A 20186-nucleotide genomic window follows, 5' to 3' on the forward strand; every position below is an offset into this window, starting at 1 on the left:
TGAGGTGCACCTTGTTGGGGTGCCCAGGTAAGGGTCCAGTCCCTGTGCTGGGTCAGCCCGAAGGTGGTGTGGCTCCTCCAGCCCCACCGGGGCGTGCGGGACAGGAGCCGATGCAGCAGCATGATGTCGCAGCGGGCAGAGCGAGTCTTCGGTGCTCTTTGGAGATGCCTTGATGGTCCTTGGCAGGCTGGATCCGAGAGCAGCAAAACAGCGAAACTACTAAAAGAACACCAAAAAAAAAAAAAAAGGCAAACCTGTGTCTGCCTTGGGCCACAGCTGGTGGGAAGGGAGCCCGGGGTGGGATGGGCTGGAGCACAGATGTGGAAGGTGCCAGGGTCGGGCCCTGCGCATCAGGGGGGTTAGCCCGGGAGCCGTACTGGCCGGGCGGCCAGGCACCCCCCTGCTCTCCGAAAACAATTTTGACAGTTTCCTTTACCGAAAAGCAAGCAGAACCTAAATATGAGAAATGTTGGGGGGCAAATAATGAGAGGAATACAGCCTGGTATTTGAAAACCAGTCGTAGACTGGGGTGGGGTTTTTTTTTTTTTCACCTCTCCTTTGCCTGGGTGGGAAAGGGCACCGCAGCCTGGCCCAGAGCCTGCCCCGCTCCAGACGCCGTATGGGCAGCCAACCTCTGACCAGGCTTTTGCTAAATAAGCAAAACGGCGTCAGGAAACTGAACGGTGTGGAAGTTCAGCTGCTGCCTGCGCCGACCCGCTCGGCTCGGTCCCGCCGTCGCAAGCGGCGCAGCAGCCCGCTAACGGAAAACGCAGGGTGTCGGCGGGTGTTTCTAACCAGAAACCTCCACCTTCTATCTGATGCGGCGTAAGAGCTGAAAGGGAGAGAAAAGGCACTGGTGGTAAATAGGGTGTTTATCGCCGCCCTGAAACGTGAGCGCAGAGGTGGCGGAGCCATTTGTTTAAAAACAGCCACCGCCCAAACGACTCCAGGAGACGCGTTTGAAAACTTCACTTTATTTCTCTCTCTGTTATAAAAGCAGGGTTTTGTTGGTGGTTTTGTTTTGGTTTTTTTTGTTTTGTTTTGTTTTGTTGTTTTTTTTTTTTTTTTTACATCTCTATAAGTGTCCAGACTCGGTACATCTTGGGTTTGTTTTCACAGTATCTCTGCAAGACCAAGGACGATTCTTATTGCTGCGCCGGGAGCCGGGGCAGGAGGGAGGGCGGTGCCGGGGCTGGGGCAGCCCTCGCCGTACCCCGCTGCTGCTGGACCCGGCTTTGCTCTCCCCCGCGCCGGCCCAACAGGTCCACCCCTCCCCAACGCTGCTTAACCTCGGTAGTGACTCTCCCAGGGGCTGCCCCTCTCTCCCCACGCTCGTCAAAGGTAGGGAAGGAGACCCAAACGGCCCGTGATGCTGCTCGGCGTGTTGGCCGCGCTCGACGGTGTCTGCCACCCCCTGCCCCGCTGCTGCCGGCGCGGAGAGGGTGCAGGGGAGGGCCTCGGCCAACTGCTCGCCCTGCTGCTTCCCACCCTGGGCCGCTGTGGGCTTTTGGCAGGGACGGCCAGGCTACGCTCGCAGCTCCTGTGATGATTTAGGGCCATAAAGAGCTGAGCATCATTGATGAGAGGGGTGAGGCAGAGAGAAGCTCACATACAGCAGTACCCCACGGTGGTGCCCCATCACCTTCCCAGCGTATCCTTTGCGCATTCCTGGTTCTACAAAAAGCTGCCAGAGGAGGAGCTTTATTTACCTCTGCTTATTTACCACCTTACTCAGTGACCGATGCCCCAGGCCTCCAGACAGTTAAGTCCCCACTGGGACCCTGTCAATCCCCGTTCTAACCATATGGCCATTAAGTGGCCACATCAATAGTGATGCCTATAGCACCTGTTACTCCCAACCACCGCTCCTTTCATATTCAATTTGTCCCCGTCAGTCTTGTAATGAAGCAGCATTGGAAAAAACACCATTTTTAATCACAACGCGTGAAATCTCAAAAGAGGCAGCATCACTTTTCTATGCCGTGTCTGGTGATGCGAATGGAGGCGGAGGGGCCACGTTTCAACCTAGGCACGGGATAAAGGCATTCTTTGGGAAGGGAGAAGTCCATGCAAAGCCGACCCCAATGAGAAATTTGAATTTCGTGTTTACTGCTCAGCTGGGTCCGTTCAGTGCAACAGGACGAATTAGCCAGGAGGTTACTATCAAATTGCATGGATGCATCCAGTCCGCCAGGTAGAGGGAGGAGGAGGAACCAGATTTACCTAATGCACTGGGAGACTAAGTTCCAGCACAAAGCTAAGTGGAAAAGGACTTAGGTGTTCCCTGAATGTGGTTTTTGGTGACTGAGAAGAAATCTTTCCTTGGAATTCCTTTGTGCAGCTAATTAAGACAACTGGGTCTGATTTCTTCGACCCATGCTGACATCAGTGAGAACTGTAAGTACTCAGCACCTGGAGACAAAGCGAATACCAGACAAAAAAAAAACCCTTCTGCTCCCACCCACGGGACTGCCCAGAAGTGCATCTAAGCGGCAGCCGAGATGCGTGCAAGCGTTAGCAGCTCTTCACCCACAGCTCACATCTTGTCCTCTTCTGCATGTATTGCCTAGGAGAAAATACAGACAAGTCCCAAAGGGCTGTGCCAGCAGAGCTATAGTTAGGATTTGAATCCATGTAAGAAAATGGAGTTCCATACAGAGAGTGACTGTGCAAGTCAAAGTCTCCCTAGCTTCATCCTCTATAGCCCCAAAGCCTAGATTTAGGCAACCTTTGGCTCGTGGATTTGGGTTTCATCCAGTCATCCATTTGCAAGCTTCTTGTAGTGCCGGACTTCCTACAGCGGGGATCTGCCCATTGGAGAGAGCGGCTCCGTGGCTGAGCATCTCTGGAAAGCGGCGCACGGAGGAGGGCAGGCTCCCCTGGGAACGGGGGTACGGCCGCAGGGACCCAGGATCTTTGTTTGCTGGTTTGAGACTGTCGTCAGGGGAGGCGGGCGCATCCTCTGGGCATGCGTTCCCCAGGCAGGTGGTGACGTTGAACCTGTTGCCAAAGTAGATGGTGTGGCTTTGGAGAAGTGAGGGAGGAGAAGTTCTTGCTGGTAACGTCCATGTGGAAGATGACGATGGTAATAGCAGCTAATTGGTGCCTCTCCGAGGGGAGAGCCTTTTGAGCAGCGCGCGTGTGGTGGTGAGACCTGTTCAGACCAGCTCAGCAGGGCCAGGCTTGCACCTGGCATGCTGAGTGCTCTTCAGTCCTCTCTCTCGAGGGAAAATTTTAGTAAAAGGAAGAAATGTTATCTAGGGGAAGGAGCCGCTGAGAGAAGGAGAAGTGATCTGCCGTAGGCCACGTGCTGGGGAGCAGGAGAGCAGATCCTCTGCTCCCCGTCCCATGCCCTGTCCTCCAGATGCCACCTCTACTGCAGAACTTCCTCTGCCTGCAAGCCGTGCCCCTCCCATTCAAACAGCTCCTCCGTGCCGCCTTCCTCTGCAGAAGTGCATCTGGTTATCTCTGAAGCCATCTGGTTCTTATTAAAATCCAGAGGTTCCACCTCCTGCCCCAAATGCACCTTCCTTACTGGCGGATCTACACCCAAGACTCGGGCGGTGCCCTGTTTGCACCTTCTCATGCATTACGTAGATGTTTGTGCCATAACCAGACAGGTTATGGCGGTCCTGTCTGCACCCCGTTCCTGACAGTCCTGTGCATTGTGAGGTCATTTGGAAAAAAATTATCTACGAACCCCAACGTGATTTGGGAAGAAGAGTTTTTCATAGCTTTTGCTTCTGGTGTTTGCTCGGAACGGGTGCCTGTTATTTTCAGACATGGCTGTTCCTGAATTATGGATATTGCTGGGTAGACTTGGTAGATAAGGATCTGCCCTCGCTTACACCCATGCATCTCCAATGACTTCATAAGGATCCTTTTTATATCCTGCTCTTCTTACAGCACCGTCATTTGGATTTCATGGGAAAACGGGGCAAAAGAGCTTCACCCAACAGCAGCTGCTGCACAAGCCGTTGGCTCTTAGGTGACGAGAAGGTGAGACCGTGGGCCAGCTGGGCAAACACCTGCGTGTCCTAAAGACAAACCCAAAAGGACATCTCCCCCTCTCGATTTACGCTGACTCGCAGTGCCACAATTCCAGCTGTGAGATTATCCCGTATCATAATGCTAACGGAGGCTGAGATCACCAAGTGTAAGCAGTGCAAGCTTGTTCGCTACCCCTTCTGCGAAGCAGGGAGATGGCCTAGTAGCTCCCACTCGAGAGACCTCCTGCAGCAGGTTTGTTATTTGCATTGCTTTGAAACTGAGATTACTTCCGTGCTTCCTTCTTCCAGGTTTTAAAACCAGGAAGACTTTCTTTTTATCACGCTTCTTCCAATTTCATGCCCTTTTCATCCATCAGCCCGTGACACACTGACAATCTACTCCTTATTCCAAAACTTTCTCCCAAAAAATCTGTAGAAAGGACATTCTGCCTGGTGGTGGTTTTGTTGTTTGTTTTTTTTTTTTTCAAACATAGCTTTAAGGCAAAAGTTTGGCAATGCAAAGCAAAGTCTACATAAGGCCGCATGACTTGGATTTGCAACTCAGAACCTTACAGCTTAAAAAAAATAAAATCCTTATCTTAAATAGTCAACTTTTTGCTCCAGGAACTTGTTTCGTTCTCAACCACAAAAAAAAAAAAAAAAAGACTCTTTAAATCCCAAATTAAATGTTCTTATTGTTCTGGGCAGTCTGGACAAGCTAATGAGACTTAAGTTCAAACAGTAACTAAAGTAGGGAAGAAAAAAAAAGCCATACGGGTAGACATCAGTGTTAGCTTCTTCCCTTAGGAATCCAGTGATGAGACAGACCCCAGTCAAAGGTCTCCTCTTTAGCTTTAGCACAGTGAAATCCGTCCCAATGGGAGAAGGTAGAATGGTTGCATTTGTTGAATGAATAAAAAGTGCATTTTGATTTTGCTCAGATTATACGTGTGTATTCTAATACCTAAGTGATTGTTTTGCTTCGGGTTTTGTTTGTTGTTGGTTTTTTTTTTTTTCTCCCTTTTGGTGCCGGGACGCCAGGTTTATATTATCGATGTTTTGGAGGTATCACCACAAGTGGTGGTCCATCCTTTGGCCTCCACATGAGTACCTGAGCATCATTGGCGTTGGGTTTGACAAGGGCACTGGGTGGTATTGGCTCATTCTTGCTAAGGACCTGGGGCTGCTCTTGAGCAGAGGGCTCCTGCAGCTTGGCACGCTGCCCCAGGGGTCTGCTGGGATTCACCTCGATGCCCAGCCTCATGCGCCATTTGATAGTCTGCAAGGTCACCATTTCGTTGGTGGCCGTGTTGGTTGCAACCAGCCAAGTGGTGAAGCTTTGATCCCGGTGAATGCTTGTGAGTTTGGCCACGTTGCTCTCGCTGACGGGCACCGCCCACGTCACGCTCGGGTAAAAGTTGTCGTTCATGCTGATGTTGAACTTGGACTCCTTCTTTGTGGGACCCACGATGGTGCAGGTTTCTGTCGTGTTTCCGTACCAGGGATAGTTCACTCCGTCTGAGTCACTGATGGCCTGGATTTTACCCTCCAGTAGATCTGGAAGCTCCCAACTTGACCTGCCACAATCAACAACAAATTATGGATAACGCATTAATTAATTACTTTAGAAACATGCTGAACTCCAAAGAAAGAGAGGGAGGAGTTGTGAATGCATTCCCCTTTTAGCTTTTACCGGAACTTGTGCCTTTCCCACCATCCTGCTGAAAGAGCTCATCCCTGCCTTTAAAACTGTCCGCAGATTTCCAGGGTTGATCACAAAAGTCCGTCCTGCTGTTCAATGCCACTGGGGAACCATCACCCGGCAGGGCCAGGGCTTTCCTTGCAGGGACCCGTGGCTACCTGGAGTGGTTCAAAATCTGTCCGTGTTTAAGTAAGGCAGCAAAGGGTCGGTGCTCAGGAAAGCTCCGGTGTTGCAGGTATCCTCGGCTGTTGGAGCACGGCCGAACACACGGACTCGCTCCACCACCGCGTTCAGGATCTCCTGAGTCTCGCGCTGGTGAGAGCGGGGCTCAGCGCTGAGTTTCTGTCCCTCAGTAGCACAAAGATCTCCCTTGTCAGCAGAAGAACGGGCAAACTCAGAGCTGGCCCTGGGGGGGAGGTGACCGAAGACCGAAGCACTGGGAGATCAAGGACTCAGCTGGACCGCAAAGCTTTCCTGTTGACTGCAACCTCCTGACCCGAAGGCTGCCGCTGCCTTACTCTGTTCTTTCCTTTCAGCCCCCACCAGCAAACACTCCTTTTCTCTCTGGATAAGCCACCGTCCCTCCCCGCTGTCTGCCTGGCGCTGGACGTGTAACCCATCCTTCTCCGGCCCTAGGAAGGACCCAGTTCAAAGGCTGCACACCAGGCTCCGGGCCGGGGATGGTATTACAGTAATCAGAGAAACCGAGGTCAGCCAGCTTGTAAAACTGCCCGAGCCGGTCGTCCGCGCGCTGTGCTTGCGAGACCCACAGAAAGGTCAGCCTCTCGAGCAAGGAAGTAAGTGAAAAGGGCCTTCCATCACCTCGTAATGCCGATGTACAACTTGGATCTTTACTTTTTTATTATTAACTCCCAATTTAATTTTTAAGATTCGATTTGCCAATAGAAGCAAACTACCGCGAACATCTCAGAAAGGGTTAGGTATTAGCAGGGTAAAGGCACTACGATGGCACAACCATAGCCCATGCGCTCAGCGCGTGCCAGCTATTTTAAGGACATTCTTTTAAAACCCAGGCTGGTAAAGACGGGTCTAATGCACCTTCTCCCTCTTGCTTACGAATCGGCTCTCCCCACCACCCGGAGGCGACGTCCCCGCTGTCACAGTGGCAGAAAGGGACGTGTGGCAGCAGCTCGTTCCCAGGGTGGCATTTGCAGGTGACCCCGCGGTGTGGCTGGGACGCTGCGCTGGGCACCGGCCCCCCGAGCCCTGTGGCTGCGGGCTGTGCCACGGGACACGGCTTATCTTGGGAGGGAGACGGAGGGGGCGCACTGAGGCTCGTCAGGGGAACCGTCCCAAGCCTTTAAAAAGTCCAGTGCTGCGGCTTGAAATAGCCCCTCGAGTGAAGCGGGGGCTGCGGCCGGGCGCAGGCGGGGGGGCACGCATCGGGCTCTGACACAGCTTTGGGACGAGCCGCTCCTCTCCACTGGCCAGGACTAACGTGACCGTCTCACAAGGCTGTTCTGTTTGTTAATTAGTTAATGACCGTGAAGTGCCTCCATGTTTGTAACCACTGGATCGTTCGGCAGTTAGCTGTAAATGTCTGGCTGTAGCTAGAAGGTACCATGGGGGATTTAAAGATCTTATTTATCTTTTTTTTTTTTTTTTTCATGCAAGTGGGGGTCCTAGCAAAAAAAGATCTCCCCTGTGCCATGGCAAAGGGCTGCATCGTGTGGGAGACGGCTGGTTGGCAGGATGGATGGCCTGGCAGGAACCCAGAAGGTCAAGGGCAAGGCAGGACGGGGGATGCTCCAGGGGATGCAGGGATGCTCCGAGCAGCAGGACGGGGGGGGGGGTCAGCAGCAGCCGGGGGTTGTGCGAGGGTGACGTCTCCCCGCACAGATTTAAGGGCTGCTGTCAGCTACGGCACGGCGGCTGCAGCAATCCTCTCCTTGAGCTCATAGCCAGCAGGCAGAGGGAGTCCTTTCCCTGGAAGAAAATTTTTAGCGAAGGCAGCCAAAAGGAGATCCCTGAGCAACCCTGCCAGGACCCCCGGCCACTGGAGAGACGTTCATACGCTCTGCTCTCTAAACCGGAGTCATCCTGGCTCGCCGCCCCCCGCGCTCGTCGGAGAGAGCTGAGCAGGGAAAGGCTCCGGGGACGTTGGATGAACGCAGCCCTCGGCGGGCGCAGGAGCAGAGGTCGTCGCGCTCTGCAGCCCCCCGCCTCCTCCCCACCGCACAGCCCAGCTCTGGAACACCATCTGGGGGCTCTTTCTCTCCCTTTCAGCAGATGGTTTAGGATTACCCTCCATTCAGACGGCGGCCGGCACTCAGCTTGGCTGTCACCCGGGGATGAGACGTGACAATTTCCTGGAGGTTCGCTTTGTGACCAGCGTGGTGCTACGGTGCAGCCACAGCATCTCTGCGGGTGCGGAAGTGCCAAACTGGGACTGGAGATGCTACAAGAGGCTGATAACCCTCCTGGGCCACTCCAGCATACTCGGCTGAGAGGCTGGTGGGCAAATGGCGGGAGAATCGGGCAGAGGATGCTCAGAAAACCGTAGGTCAACTGAGATCTGCCTGTCCCCATCTTCACTCCCAGTAGACGTATCTGACCCCAGACCAGTACGGAATCGCAGGACCTTCTCGGGATTTGCCCAGGGTTTAGATGAGAATAAAACCGTGGAGCTGTGTCAGGGCCCGGGCAGGTCGCGGAAGGCACGATGCCTCCTGCAGAGCCTGCGAAACCCCACCGCAAAGCCCAGCGTGCTCGCGAGCAGCGCGGCTGCGCGCAGGGCGGCTCCCAAGAGCGCTCTGCTTAAGAGAAGTCGTGGGCAGGAGCGGGGAAGGAGAAACCGGCCTGCGTTTCCTTGTGGAGCACGCTGTGCCCGATTCTAGCGAGTGTGGTTAACCCCGGGGTTTCAAAACCATCACGCTTCATCTGGGCGGCTTAGAAACGAGAAGAAAAACGAGGCCTTATGATGGTCCCATGACTGGAGCAAACGCAGAGGCTGCACTGTGGTTTGCTGCTGCTACAGCAAAGCCCTTGTGCCAGCCAGGTGAGAGCCTTCGCCTGCATAGTACGTCCGTGCTAAATAATATGCCAACGACTGCCCTCTTGGATGATTTTGGAAAGAACGCTGCGGAATGATCTTTGGCTGCATCAGCATCTTTCCGCGGTGGTGTTGAGCCAAGGAAAGATCAGAAAGCGCCCAGTAAACACTTTGCTGACAATAGCAGGGAAGAGGCGTGAAAAGAAACCAACCTATCTGGTTTCATGGATTCACTATAGCTGATCAGCTCCAAAATCAGTAGATTCTGGCTTGTAATACTGACAAGCTTGATTCCGCCGCTTCTGAAACCCTCGGAGTCAGTACGGGCATCACCAAAGACTGGAGCTGCCAACAAACCTCTCAACAAATGTCATCTCGCTACCAGAAGAAGGAACTTTGAGCTTTTTCTTGTGGCACAACCGTAGCCCGGCTGCTGCCAGCCGAGCGGCTTTATGTCGGTTTTAGCCTCCTCGTTCTCATTCAGATACGTTTCTTCCCATTCTGTCACGTGACACGAAGCCCCCGGCTTATCCCGAGCCCTCCAGATGGCCGTCCCACCGCACCCACCGAAGCCATCGCTGCGGTGGCCCGTGCGGTGACAGCAAATCCAAGCACAGCCGCCTCCAGCCCTGGGCACCCAGCAGTGACACGCGTATAGGCAGTTAACCTTTTCAGGCCGGCGCCGGGCACTATTGCATCCTCAGCCCCAATTCCTTACAGCTCCTAATTAGTCACAGGCCAGATGGACTTGCATCGCCTCCTACTTTCCAGCGCCCATCCTCTCCGCCAGCGCCCTCGAGAAGAGAAGCCCTGCTCCGGCGCGGACTGTGCTCGGCGCAGGTACCGCAGGTACAATGTGTGGGCGCAGTAGAGCGCCACTTCGGGTACCCCCATCACCGCCCCGACCTGCCTCCCTCCGCCCCGTGCTGGTGACCGCCTGGAAGAAAGAAAACCCCGATACTCAGAGCTGCTTAATTTTAAATTGTCCTTTACAGCATCTCGCTCACCTCCTCGGGCACGTCAAGCAATTCAAGGCAGGGTTGTAGCGAAGAACAGGAAGGAAATTTAAGATGTTCCCCGGCTGCCGGAGCCACGCTGCTGCCGTCCCTCTTCCCCCCATCCTCCAGCCGCACGGTCCTGCCTTGTCGCTTGAACCGGCCGTGATGTTTGATGCACGCTGGTTCAGGCAGTAAAACTAGCAGAAAATTAGCATCAAAAGGGGACGGATTTCTGCTGGTTTAGCTGAGCAGGCTCAAGTCAGACTGGACAACCTATTTAACCGGGCTAAGGTCCGTGCTTACAGCGCAGGTAAGGGCCAGGGGCCACGCAAGGGCAGCGAAGCCTTTTCTTCTAAAGCCCTGGAGGGGTATCTCAGTAAATTCCCGCTGTGAACTGACCTCCCTTCGCTTCCCACAGAAAGCACAACCTTTTTTTTTTTTCTTTGGTGAATCTGTTTTTGATTGTGTTTTGCCTCCCGAGTACTGGGGGGTTATTCTCTTGACAAGTCGATTTCTCGAGTTCATTGCGTCTCTGCCGCAGGGCACGGAAGATTTAATCTTGCAAGAGCGAGATGCCCGGCAAGGAACAGCAGTGATGTAACGCTGCCCAGCTGCCCCATCGGATCCTCCATGGGAGAAATATCCACCTGAAACTTCTCCAGATCCTTGGCTGATCATATTCAAACTCTGATTTATTTATCTCTCTGCTTTGCATATCTCCATCTGCACTGCTTCTTGCGCATCTCCATGGAGATGAAGAAACAAGGCAGGATAATGCCATTCCGGAGGTGCCCAGCCGCTGACACAGGTCCCGCCGGGTTCTGCACGACCGGGAGCAGAAACCAGCACCTACCCCAGGAGACCCCAGCGGGGACCTGGTCCAGCGGCTCCTGCAGGGGTCAGAGCTCTGCAGCCTGACCCTGACGCCTCCCGCTGCGCTGGGGCATCCTCCTCTAAGGGCAGAGGGTAAAACCCTGCTCGGGGGCAGCAGTCACACCAGCCGTGGGGCCAAACGGGAGCGTGCCCCAGTTCTGCACGGAGCGGGGGGTCAGCGAGCGCAGCCCCATCCTCATGCTGGGGCTCTTCACGTTCCCAGCAGCACCTACCGACTTGCACATAACCTCATGCCAGCATTCATGTGTGATCTGAGCTTTATTTTCCTTTACTTTTAAAAATACTGCATTTAGCCCCAAAATTGTCAGTGCCTCTTTAAACGCGTGTGTCTAAATTATCCCCTCTGTAGCTAACATCCCTATAGGAGCGTTATGCCCAGCTCCATCTGCTCCAGTATTTCTCAGCTGTGTCTGTCCTCAATGTAATGGTCAGCTTATAGACAGCTAACAACTTCGGAGCATAAAAGTGAAAAATTAATCCAAAGCCTGCTCTAAGTATTAATGCTCTGGTTGACCGATGGATTTTTTTATTATTTCGAGTTTCCTGTTTGCCTGGCACCACAGTGATAAAAAATATGTATGTTCCAGTGGTCTCTTCATCATGGAAAGTTGGGACAAACACTCTGTTGGCATAAATCAATGCAGCTCCGTGGAGGTCAGTGGGATTACGATGAGTTACACCCGCTAAAGGCTTGGCCCATCCTTTCAGACAGGTTTGTGTCCTGTCTCTATATAAAGGTCTTCCAAAAGCGTGTTTCAATGGCATTAAAAGAGGCCTTTCCTCCCAAACACCTTTATTTATAGCTTTCAGATGGTGATGGGTCTACAGAAAGAGAGTGGAGGAACAGACCAATTCCTGCTTATGTTCAGGTAACTCTTTTTTTAAAAATATCAGTTAAATGTCAATGAACCTCATAGGGAAAAAATCTGTTTCCATGATTTTCTGGCTAATGGCTCTCCTACATCGCTGCAGTGTTTAATCCTGACTACCTGTGTACAGCACTTGGCTTCTAGATACAACTTTTTTTGGTCTCAAAGCATTCCAGCAAGGGAAGACCGTACCAAATCCTCATTTTAAACACAGGGAAACTCAGGTACAGAGAAATAAAAGGGGATGTTGAGGTTCGCAGCCCACGGCAGCTCTGGCAGAACAGCTCTCTGCCCAGTCCTCTGTTTCGGTGGATGTGAGCAGTATTTATATACAGTGGACTTTTCTGTTTCCCTTTGCAGCTGGTGGCTAAAGACAGGATTTCTAAATGAGCCCGAGAATTACACATGCAAATCCCAAAGGCCTGGAATTGGGAACATCTGAGCAACAAATCGTCCTTGCTAAAGATGGTGTTGGAGCCAAAAAGCCTACAGATTTCGGGCCTGTTGTAAGTACTTTTTAAAATCAAGATAAGCTGGGCTGCTCCCTCCCTGAGCCTCAGCCCTGGGGTTTGCCCGCTGCCCGGTTGCTCCTCAAGGCACCCTCCGTTTGAGCAGCGAGGGGACGTGGGGACAGATGGGGGGCCAGGCTGTCGCTTCTTTACGGCTGCCCCTCGGCTTGCCCTTCCCTCTGGTCCACATCTCACAATGCAGATTTGCTTTCCATCGGAGATGCTGAACCCGTGTCCTCAGCCGGGCTTACGGGCAGAAAGGGGGGAAGAAGGGCCGGGGTGTGCGTGCAGATGTTCAGGCCTTCAGGAGGGCGCTGCATTAAGTCAGAGTTTGTCCTGATCTCCAGCCCTACTCCGTGTTCCCATCCTCTTTCAGCTCTCCTCATTCACCATTTTTTAAGCCACCCAGAATAACCCCTGAGGGGCTGAGCCGGCATCCCCCCGACACGGCCCTTGGGATGAGCAGGCGGGAGGGTTGCTTAGACCTGACCTTCCCGTCCTTTCTCCCTTGTCCCCAGAGACCGGGCAGCATCAGCACCCCCAGTCACCAAACCATCTGCCGGCACCGGGCTCTGCGGTCAGGTTTTGTCCCCGCGGCTGGACAGAGAGAGCTGTGCCGCACCGGGAGGCTGCACCCGGTGCTGCCCAGCACCGTGAGTTGCAGAATTGCTGTTCTGTGCAGGCATTGGGAGATCAGGTGCTGTTAGCGATTTAACGCCGGGCCAAAGCCTGCAACAACGTTCGGTGAACAAACTGGTGGGGCACCGGGGAGAGATTACTTTTCACAGCAGGGAGGTGACATTTTAATTTGACTCATTCCTGTCTCGCTATGACTGTCTGACCAGTAACACGGGGGTTTTGGCGAGCCAACAGCTCCTAGATCCCCCCTGCCTTACATATATACCTCTGTATTCCCACTCTTACATTACCCAGAAGGAAGGCAATGTGAAATTTTCACCCTGCCCCAAGGTGACGCAAAGGGTTTCATTATCAGTGAGTTAAATCCATCATGTTCTCTCCCTGTGGGCTGCCTGCTCCCGTGGGCAAAGCAAGCAGGATTCCTCCTGTGACGTTAAAGTGCGTTCCCAAAGCTGGTGGGCTACCGAGCTCACAGCCATGGCACGCTGCAGCAGCAGTGCAGCACGCTGGGGACGGCACCGCGCCACAAGTGTCAGCCCTTGGGTTTCCCTGGGGCTTCTCAGTGCAGAGTTTTACCCCGTGAGGGATGGGGAGGGATGCCGAAGAGAGGAGCTGCCCATCGGGGCAACCCCTCACGTAACACACAAATCAGAAGAGGGGTGCCCGGGGTGGCAGGGCTGACCCGGGGGTTCAGGATCTCCAGTGCTGCTCAAAAGCTGCTGTGAAATACAGTATTGCTTTTGGGTTCCTAACAGAACAAGTGGGTTTTGGTTAGGGCTTGGGCACATTCCCATTAGAAGAGAAGAACGCCCACTCCTTTCAAAGGGCAGGGACAAGCTCTCCTATATTTTAAACATATGAGAAAGTCCTGTTAAGTTTCAGAAGAACTGGCTTTTACAATCAAACCAACCAGATTATAATTTTTGGCTTAACCCAGTATTTCCCAGCCAGGCCGTGATTCTCCCACTCCTCCCTCCCGCTAGGCACACGCACCCGCACGCGCTCTTGGAAATACTTACATTCCCTGTTCCCCGTAGTGATTGTAAAATTCCATGTGGCTGCAAGCCTGGATCCAGCCGACGATCCAGGTCTCCTTCTTGGGAATAGGGGGCACCAACACTTGCGCAGAGGCTCGGAAGTGAGGGGTCCGGTAGCGCAGGACCACGCTGGAGGACTCGTCGATGCTGGTGGGAATGGGATCGATGGAGGCTTTGATTTCAATTACCGAAATACTTTCCCGGAAAACTTTGGATTTGCAGCTAATACTCTGAATACAGCCCATGGCATACCCCGAGTACAGTCCGACGCAGCTCCTAGGGTACTCCAGCAATCCTGGGGAATATTAGGCATTGAAATTATCTGGTGCTAGATCAATTACAGATCTTCTTGGTTTGTAATCTCAAAACTGATATCCATAGGATAGAAAATTCATCATGTAAAGCCTTAATTAGAGTATCTGTCTTACAAGTACTGCTCCTATTTTAAGGTTAGCTGCACTTCAGAAGCAAAAGGGCCTTTAAGATTTTTTTTTTTTCCCCTTTTAATGACCCATTAAATCTCTCGCTCAAACAGTCTTTGGGTTAAAAAAAAAGGTCTCTTGAGTTCAATAAATAACGGTGGTGTTCTTAGCTGATATATTTAGTCCTTCCTTTCCTCAGATGCGGTCTGTCATTCACCGTCAAACATAGGACTAGCCGGTATTTCCCTTTATTCTTTGGATGAAAAGCAGAATGTTGATAGACACATCTATATAAATAATGAAATAGTTTTTAGCCCCAGCTTGTCACAACCGGTGTGGATTTCCACTTCCTGACTTGCAGTTGTTCATAACTTCCTTTCGCACAAAATTACAATAATAACAGAAAGAAACGACGGGTGGAAAATGCGAAAAAAAAAAAAAAAAAGTAGCCAAATCTTCAATTTTGGAAGCTCCTCCGCCAGCGATGTCAGGGCTTTGGGTCTGATTTTTTCTCTCTCTCTCTCTTTTTTTTTTTTTCTTTTTATTCTTTCCCTTAGAAATAGCCGAAACCATAAAGAACGAACCGGAGGTCCTGGTGGCGCAGGCGGGGGCTGCGCAGCGGGGCAGGCGGCGGCGGCGATGAGCCTCCCCCGCTCCGCCCGGGGCCGCGCCGCTCCGCGCCCGCTCAGCGCCGCGGAACCGCCGCCCCTGACATCCCGGGGGGGGGGGTGGGGGGTGGCACGGCTCCGCTGCTGTCCTTCCTCCTCCTCCTCCTCCTCCTCCTCGGCGAGCGGCTCTCCGCAGGGTTGTCCGACCTTCCTCCTCCTCCTCCTCCTGCCGCCGCTCCCGGGCTGTGGTTCAACCGGCGGGGTTCATGGGCTGAGCGGCGGGGTTTGCCTCCCCCCCCCACCCCCCCCCCGCACACGCGTGGGGTCCCCGCGGGGCGTCAGAGCATCCCGCGGCGGCGGCGGCGAGCAGCGCCGAGCACCGGCCGCCGCGCACCGCGCCGGGCTCCCCTGCGCTGCGCGGGGGCGAGGTGCGGCGGAGCGGGGGGGGGGAATGAAGGGAGGAGGGGGGGAGGCTCCTTCTCTCGCTCTTTTTTTTTTTTTTTTTTTTTTTTTTTTTCTTCCTTCCTTCGCCTCTTTGCTAGATGCCCGGGGAGGTGAGAGGAGCAGGATCGGTGCCTCCGCCTCCCGGCTGCCGCAAGCTTCCCCTCTCGCAAGACATCCACGCATACGGGGCCGGCGCCGGCCCCCGGGTCTCAGCCTCGCCGGTGGAGCGGGGTGGGGGGGGTGGGGGGGTACGGGGGGGTTCCCGCTCCGGTTACCGTTGTAGCATCCAAAAAGGCGACAACCGGGTCAAACTTTGCAGAAACTCGGTCGTAGCCTTTCCGCGTCCGCCCCCCCCGCCCGCCCCGGGCGCGCCCGGCCGCTGTCGCCCGCTGCCCGGGCAGGGACCGCCGCATGACAGCGGCTCCGCCGGCCCGGCGGCGGGATGGGCGGCAGGTCCCGTCCCGTCCCCCCCCATCCCCCCCCCCCCCCGCTGTCCCTGCCTCCCTGTCCTCCCTCCTTCGCCCAGTCCCATCCCTCCCCCTGTATTTCGCTTTTAAACTGCAGCTGTTGAAGCTAAACCTCCTTTGCAAAAGCAGCATTTCCTCCCGCACCTCCGTGAATTGTGGGTAATGTAGTTTTTTTAGAAACATATCTTTCTTTTCCTTTTTTTTTTTTTTTTTTTTTTTTATTTAACTGCAGTGTTTTTCAGATTAGGATTTTCTTTTCCCAGCTGGAGCTTGGTGGGTAGATTCGGTAAAGGGACCGTCTCCTTATTTGCAGAACCTGTAGGCTGGATGGGCTGTGATTCAAGCAAGGAGAAACGCAAAGCTCCCCGCAGCAGCAAAGGGACTGAGGAGTAGCTGGAATAGAGAGAGAAGTGTCTGAGGCAGCAGCGGCCTGTGGGAAAGTTGTAAACTTCGATTACAGACAGTTTTAGGAGTAACGTTGGTGGCTGGTCCTGCTGACCATCAGCCAGCTGAGCATCCGAGTTTCAAGAGCTGAGCACCAGGTGAGCTGCACGTGTCTGGCTTTTCGGTAGTAGCTGCTGTACGTCGAGCGTTATGCAGGGCTCTGGGTGCACGTGTCCTCTGTGACTTGTTTCTAAATAGGAAACCTGGGGAATGGAGAGGTAAAAATTGCTTTGTCGGTGCCACTTGCGGTATGGTACAGCGGCGTAGAGCTACGTAAATGTCTTCCAGTCCTTCCCACCCTGCATTCTCAGCAGGCTGGATTAGCTCACACAGTGCCTGGCGTTTTTCAACACCGTGCACTTGCTGTCTGCCCTCCGGCAGGTAGGAGAGACTGGAGCTACTGGGTGATCCTGACGAGTGAACACCACAGGACGGGGGGAGGCAGATTTGCTCCTTTCCACCCACCGCAGGTGGAGAAAACGCAGTATATCGTTATGTTTTTCTTGTCCGTGTTTCTCTAAGCATTGGCTAAGAATTTATTTAAACTTCGCAATCCCTGTGCGGGGCAGGATTGTAGTCACTAGCCCTGCTACAGATAAAAAACCTAAGAACACGCTCAAGCTACGAGCAAGCAACTTACTACCACGTAGTACAAGAAAGAATGAAATGAGCATCTCCAAATGAAATATCCAGTTGCTTCAGCAGCCTCCAGAAGGTGCTGAAATACTTTGACATTTCCAAGACTCTTTCACACTTTTCAAACAAGCTCGTCACAGTTTCTCAGAGCATTATGAATCTGGTGAAACTGCATATTCTGCAACTCCAGTTTCACTGAAGCTTTAGCCAGGTCTTGCTTCAACTTGGCTGTGTCTGGTGTTCTGGTCAACTAGGAAATTGCATTATCTCATTCTAATTAAATCAGCTTTTCATCTTCAGCTGGAGTTTTCTTTGGGTTTTGGTTGCGCCTGTCTCCGTCGCGCTGCTGTGAGTGATTAAGGCATTAGCACACTCTACCCCAGAGTGGCTGCATTAAGCTGTGCGCAGAACGGTTCCCGTGCCCGAGAGCCTGGTGCTCGCTGATGGAATTGCTGGAGATGTGAGGCCGAGCTGCGATAAGTAAGAATTAGGAGTGTCTGGCAATGCTGTGAGTTGCGTTTCCTTCTGCTGCTCATTTGATGAACTTGTCCACATCTCATCGTAGCACGGCCGTGCTCCGTTCCTGCTATTGCTGCCCCCGGCATCGTGGCCTGCACTGTGCCTCCGTGTCCTTCCAGCACGTTTTCCAGGTTTACTGCAAGGCAGGGTCTCCCCTTCGCCATCTGAGCAGCGGCAAGTAAAAGCAGCCCACCGGAGGCCGCGCTATGCTGTGCTAATGGGCCTGACCGCCACTGCTGCGTGCGCCGTAAATATGGCGGAATATTGTATTTTATTTTGGCCACGCTTTCTTTTTCGCCCCTAGAAGAATCCCACCAGGGAGCGTGCAGGTTTGCTCGCAAGCACCTCGGCTGCAAGCGCTGCTTCTCGGCCAGCCACTGCCAGAGGATGGAGTGCACCAAAGCTGCCAGTGAATTGCGGCGAAAGGGGACGTTGCAGTCCCTCCCATCCCACCCGCATCTCTAGCGTGGTCTGCACGGCCGTGCTGGCCCCTGTAGCCGTGCATGGCCGTGGCTACTACACGGGGAATCGTGGCCGGCAGCCGCCAGCCCCAGGGACTGCCGCACCGCACGCAGGCAGGGGTGGGCGGGCAGGCGGGGAGCGCAGCCCGGGACGAGCGGACGTGGTGTGTGGAGCATGCCGGATTTGTCCGTCTGGATTTGGCTGTCTGGGTGTTCTCCAAGGCACTTGATGACCCTCACGGATCGTGTGTCAGGCCTGGAATAGCCCCGCTGGAGCGGGGAGCCTGTCTACAGGTTTAGCAGGGGTATTTATAAACCCCCGGGGTTGTGGCTGTTTTGCGAGCAGAGCGCGTCCCCTCTAAGCTCGCTGCGTCCCTTCCTCCGTGCGTGCAGTGGGACAGTGCTCGGCGTGGCCCCAGGGCTGGGATCGGGGATGTTTCCCTCCTGAGCTTGTTTTTTCCGCTGGGACAAGTGGTGACAGCCCGCCTGGCTGCAGGAGACACCAAATTGCTTTCCTTTCCCGCTGCCCTTTCGACAGGGGTTTGCTAGCACTGCCTCCGTCCTCCCCCGTCCCCTTCCCGCCGGGGACTGGCGCTGGGGAGCGAGACTGGGTTCCCGCGGGGCGCCCAGGGCAGCTCTGTGTGTAAGGCAAAAAAATTCCCCCATATTGGTGTCAGCAGAAGAGACAGGCACCAGATGAAATTAACTCCCAGGGCTTTCAAGGTACTTTTTTCCCCCCTCCGCAACAGCTCCTGAGGAACACGCTTAGCAATAGCTCAGCATCCCCGGCGCAGGGCGGGACGGGAGGGACAGACCAGTCTCCCCATTTCTGCAGGCTCCTGCCCACCAGCGCTTTAACCCTCTGCTCACAGACGTTTGCGTGGAGCCCCACGCTGCAGCAGCCGTGCATGGAGCAGGAGAAACGGGGAGGCCGTCCAGCGGGGAGGTGACGGCTATAGCCAAGTTAAAGCAGTGACGACGGTTATCTCCCCGGCTGATGTCAGGTGGGCTGAGATTTTCCACACGCCTCGGAGCCGGGCAGCGGGATGAGGGCAGGAAGATAGGGATGGGGCGCTGAGTTCCCCGATAGCGTGAGAATGCCGCTGCGCAGCCGGCGATCGGAGGGGAGGTGGTGGGTGTCGGGGATGTGGCAGCGTCTGTGCACGCTCCTGGGCTGCTGCGGCCCCAAACGGTACCTGAGCCGAGGGGGGTTGTGGTTTACGGGCCGGGTAAGGGCCGGGGAGGGGACGAGCTCTTCCCCCGGCTCCCACCATCATCACAGGCTGGGGGTGGGCTCCTGGAGGGTGTGATTCAGAAACAAATTGACGTGTATTATTTTCCTTTGATTCATGACGCTGCCCCCCCCCCGTCATGAATCAAAGGAAATATGAGCAAAGCCCAGGGGGCTCCTCAGGAGCTCTGGCACTGCCTTGGCCAAGCGTTGCCCTCCCCTCTGGCCGGGAGACGGGCACAGGCTGGATGCACAGCTCATCTAGAGGCTTTTCAGATCTACGGATAAAAAGTGCGAAGAAAGTGCAAATTTTTTCTTATTGTCTTAGAAAGCCAAGAGCCACCTTTCATTTAGCACTTAAGCTCTCCAGTGCATTTTGGACAAGACTTTTAAAGATACCTGGGCCAGAGTACCTGTACAAACACTGGCCTCTGTAACGGGACATTTGTGTTGGCAAATGTCACTGCCACCAAGAGACGTGCCTGTTCTGCTCCTCGCTGCAATATTCATCTTTTCCACTTCTCTATCCACAGGGGATTTCCAGCCTATTTGCATAGAAATAATTCCATTTCTTTAGCATGTGGGTGCCGTGGAGCCGTGACAGCCCATAGCCCAGGGAAGGTGACTCGGCCATGGCAGCCCGGGTGGATCTGGCTGAGGCGGTTGCTGCTGCGGACTGCTGTCCTTCGGGCAGGAGGAGCTGAGATGGACAGTCTCTCCCAGTGGTGCTTCAGGCTTAGATCCCCGCGGCTGCGGTTCGGTGGCTGTAGCAAGGTCCTTCAGACCTGTAAACTGGAGCTGTGAGCGCAGACGGGATGTTCCACAGGGCTCACCAGTGCTGGTGGTCGGCGGGTGGGAGATGTCTCAGGGGGGTTCACCCCAGCTGGGGTGGGGAGCGGGGAGGCGGGAGGCTGACGACAGCCGTGCGTGGACCAAGTGATGGAGCGCAAGGCACCGTGGCAGGAGGCACAGCAGGTCTTCCATGTCCTCTGCGGGAGGACTCCCCAGGGCCTGGCATGAGCCTTCCTCCTCCCCGTCCCGCGGTGCCGCGCTCCCCTGGGGCCAGTACCTGCACTGCTGATCGCACGGGCAGCTCGGGGACGCGGGCAGCGCCCGTCACCTGCTCTCAGTGTGGGAGCTGTGATGCTGGATGACACGGCAGAAACACGTGCGGTATTGAGGCCACGCTCAGCGCTGGGGGGCAGGGAATTCATTAGCAGCACCCTGTCTCTTTTAATCAGGAGGCAGGTGCTGCTTCTGCTCGATCCGGGAGCGGGGTGAGTGATGGAAGTCGCTGCAGGGGC

At 54.4% G+C, this 20186-nt stretch overlaps 1 protein-coding gene across 1 annotated transcript; it reads right to left on the reverse strand.

Moving 5' to 3' along the window:
• Window positions 1-876: 876 nt before the first annotated feature.
• FAM78A (family with sequence similarity 78 member A) lies at window positions 877-13956 on the reverse strand. Its single transcript, XM_082492639.1, has 2 exons — window positions 13633-13956; window positions 877-5566 (listed from the first exon to the last, which is right to left on the reverse strand). Exons 1-2 carry the CDS (start codon window positions 13893-13895, stop codon window positions 5038-5040), a joined length of 792 nt encoding a protein of 263 aa, XP_082348765.1. The 5' UTR covers window positions 13896-13956; the 3' UTR covers window positions 877-5037.
• Between the last annotated feature and the right edge of the window lie 6230 nt (window positions 13957-20186).

Source organism: Vanellus vanellus, assembly GCF_965231255.1.
Source record: "Vanellus vanellus genome assembly, chromosome: 18".
NCBI classification, from domain to species: domain Eukaryota; kingdom Metazoa; phylum Chordata; class Aves; order Charadriiformes; family Charadriidae; genus Vanellus; species Vanellus vanellus.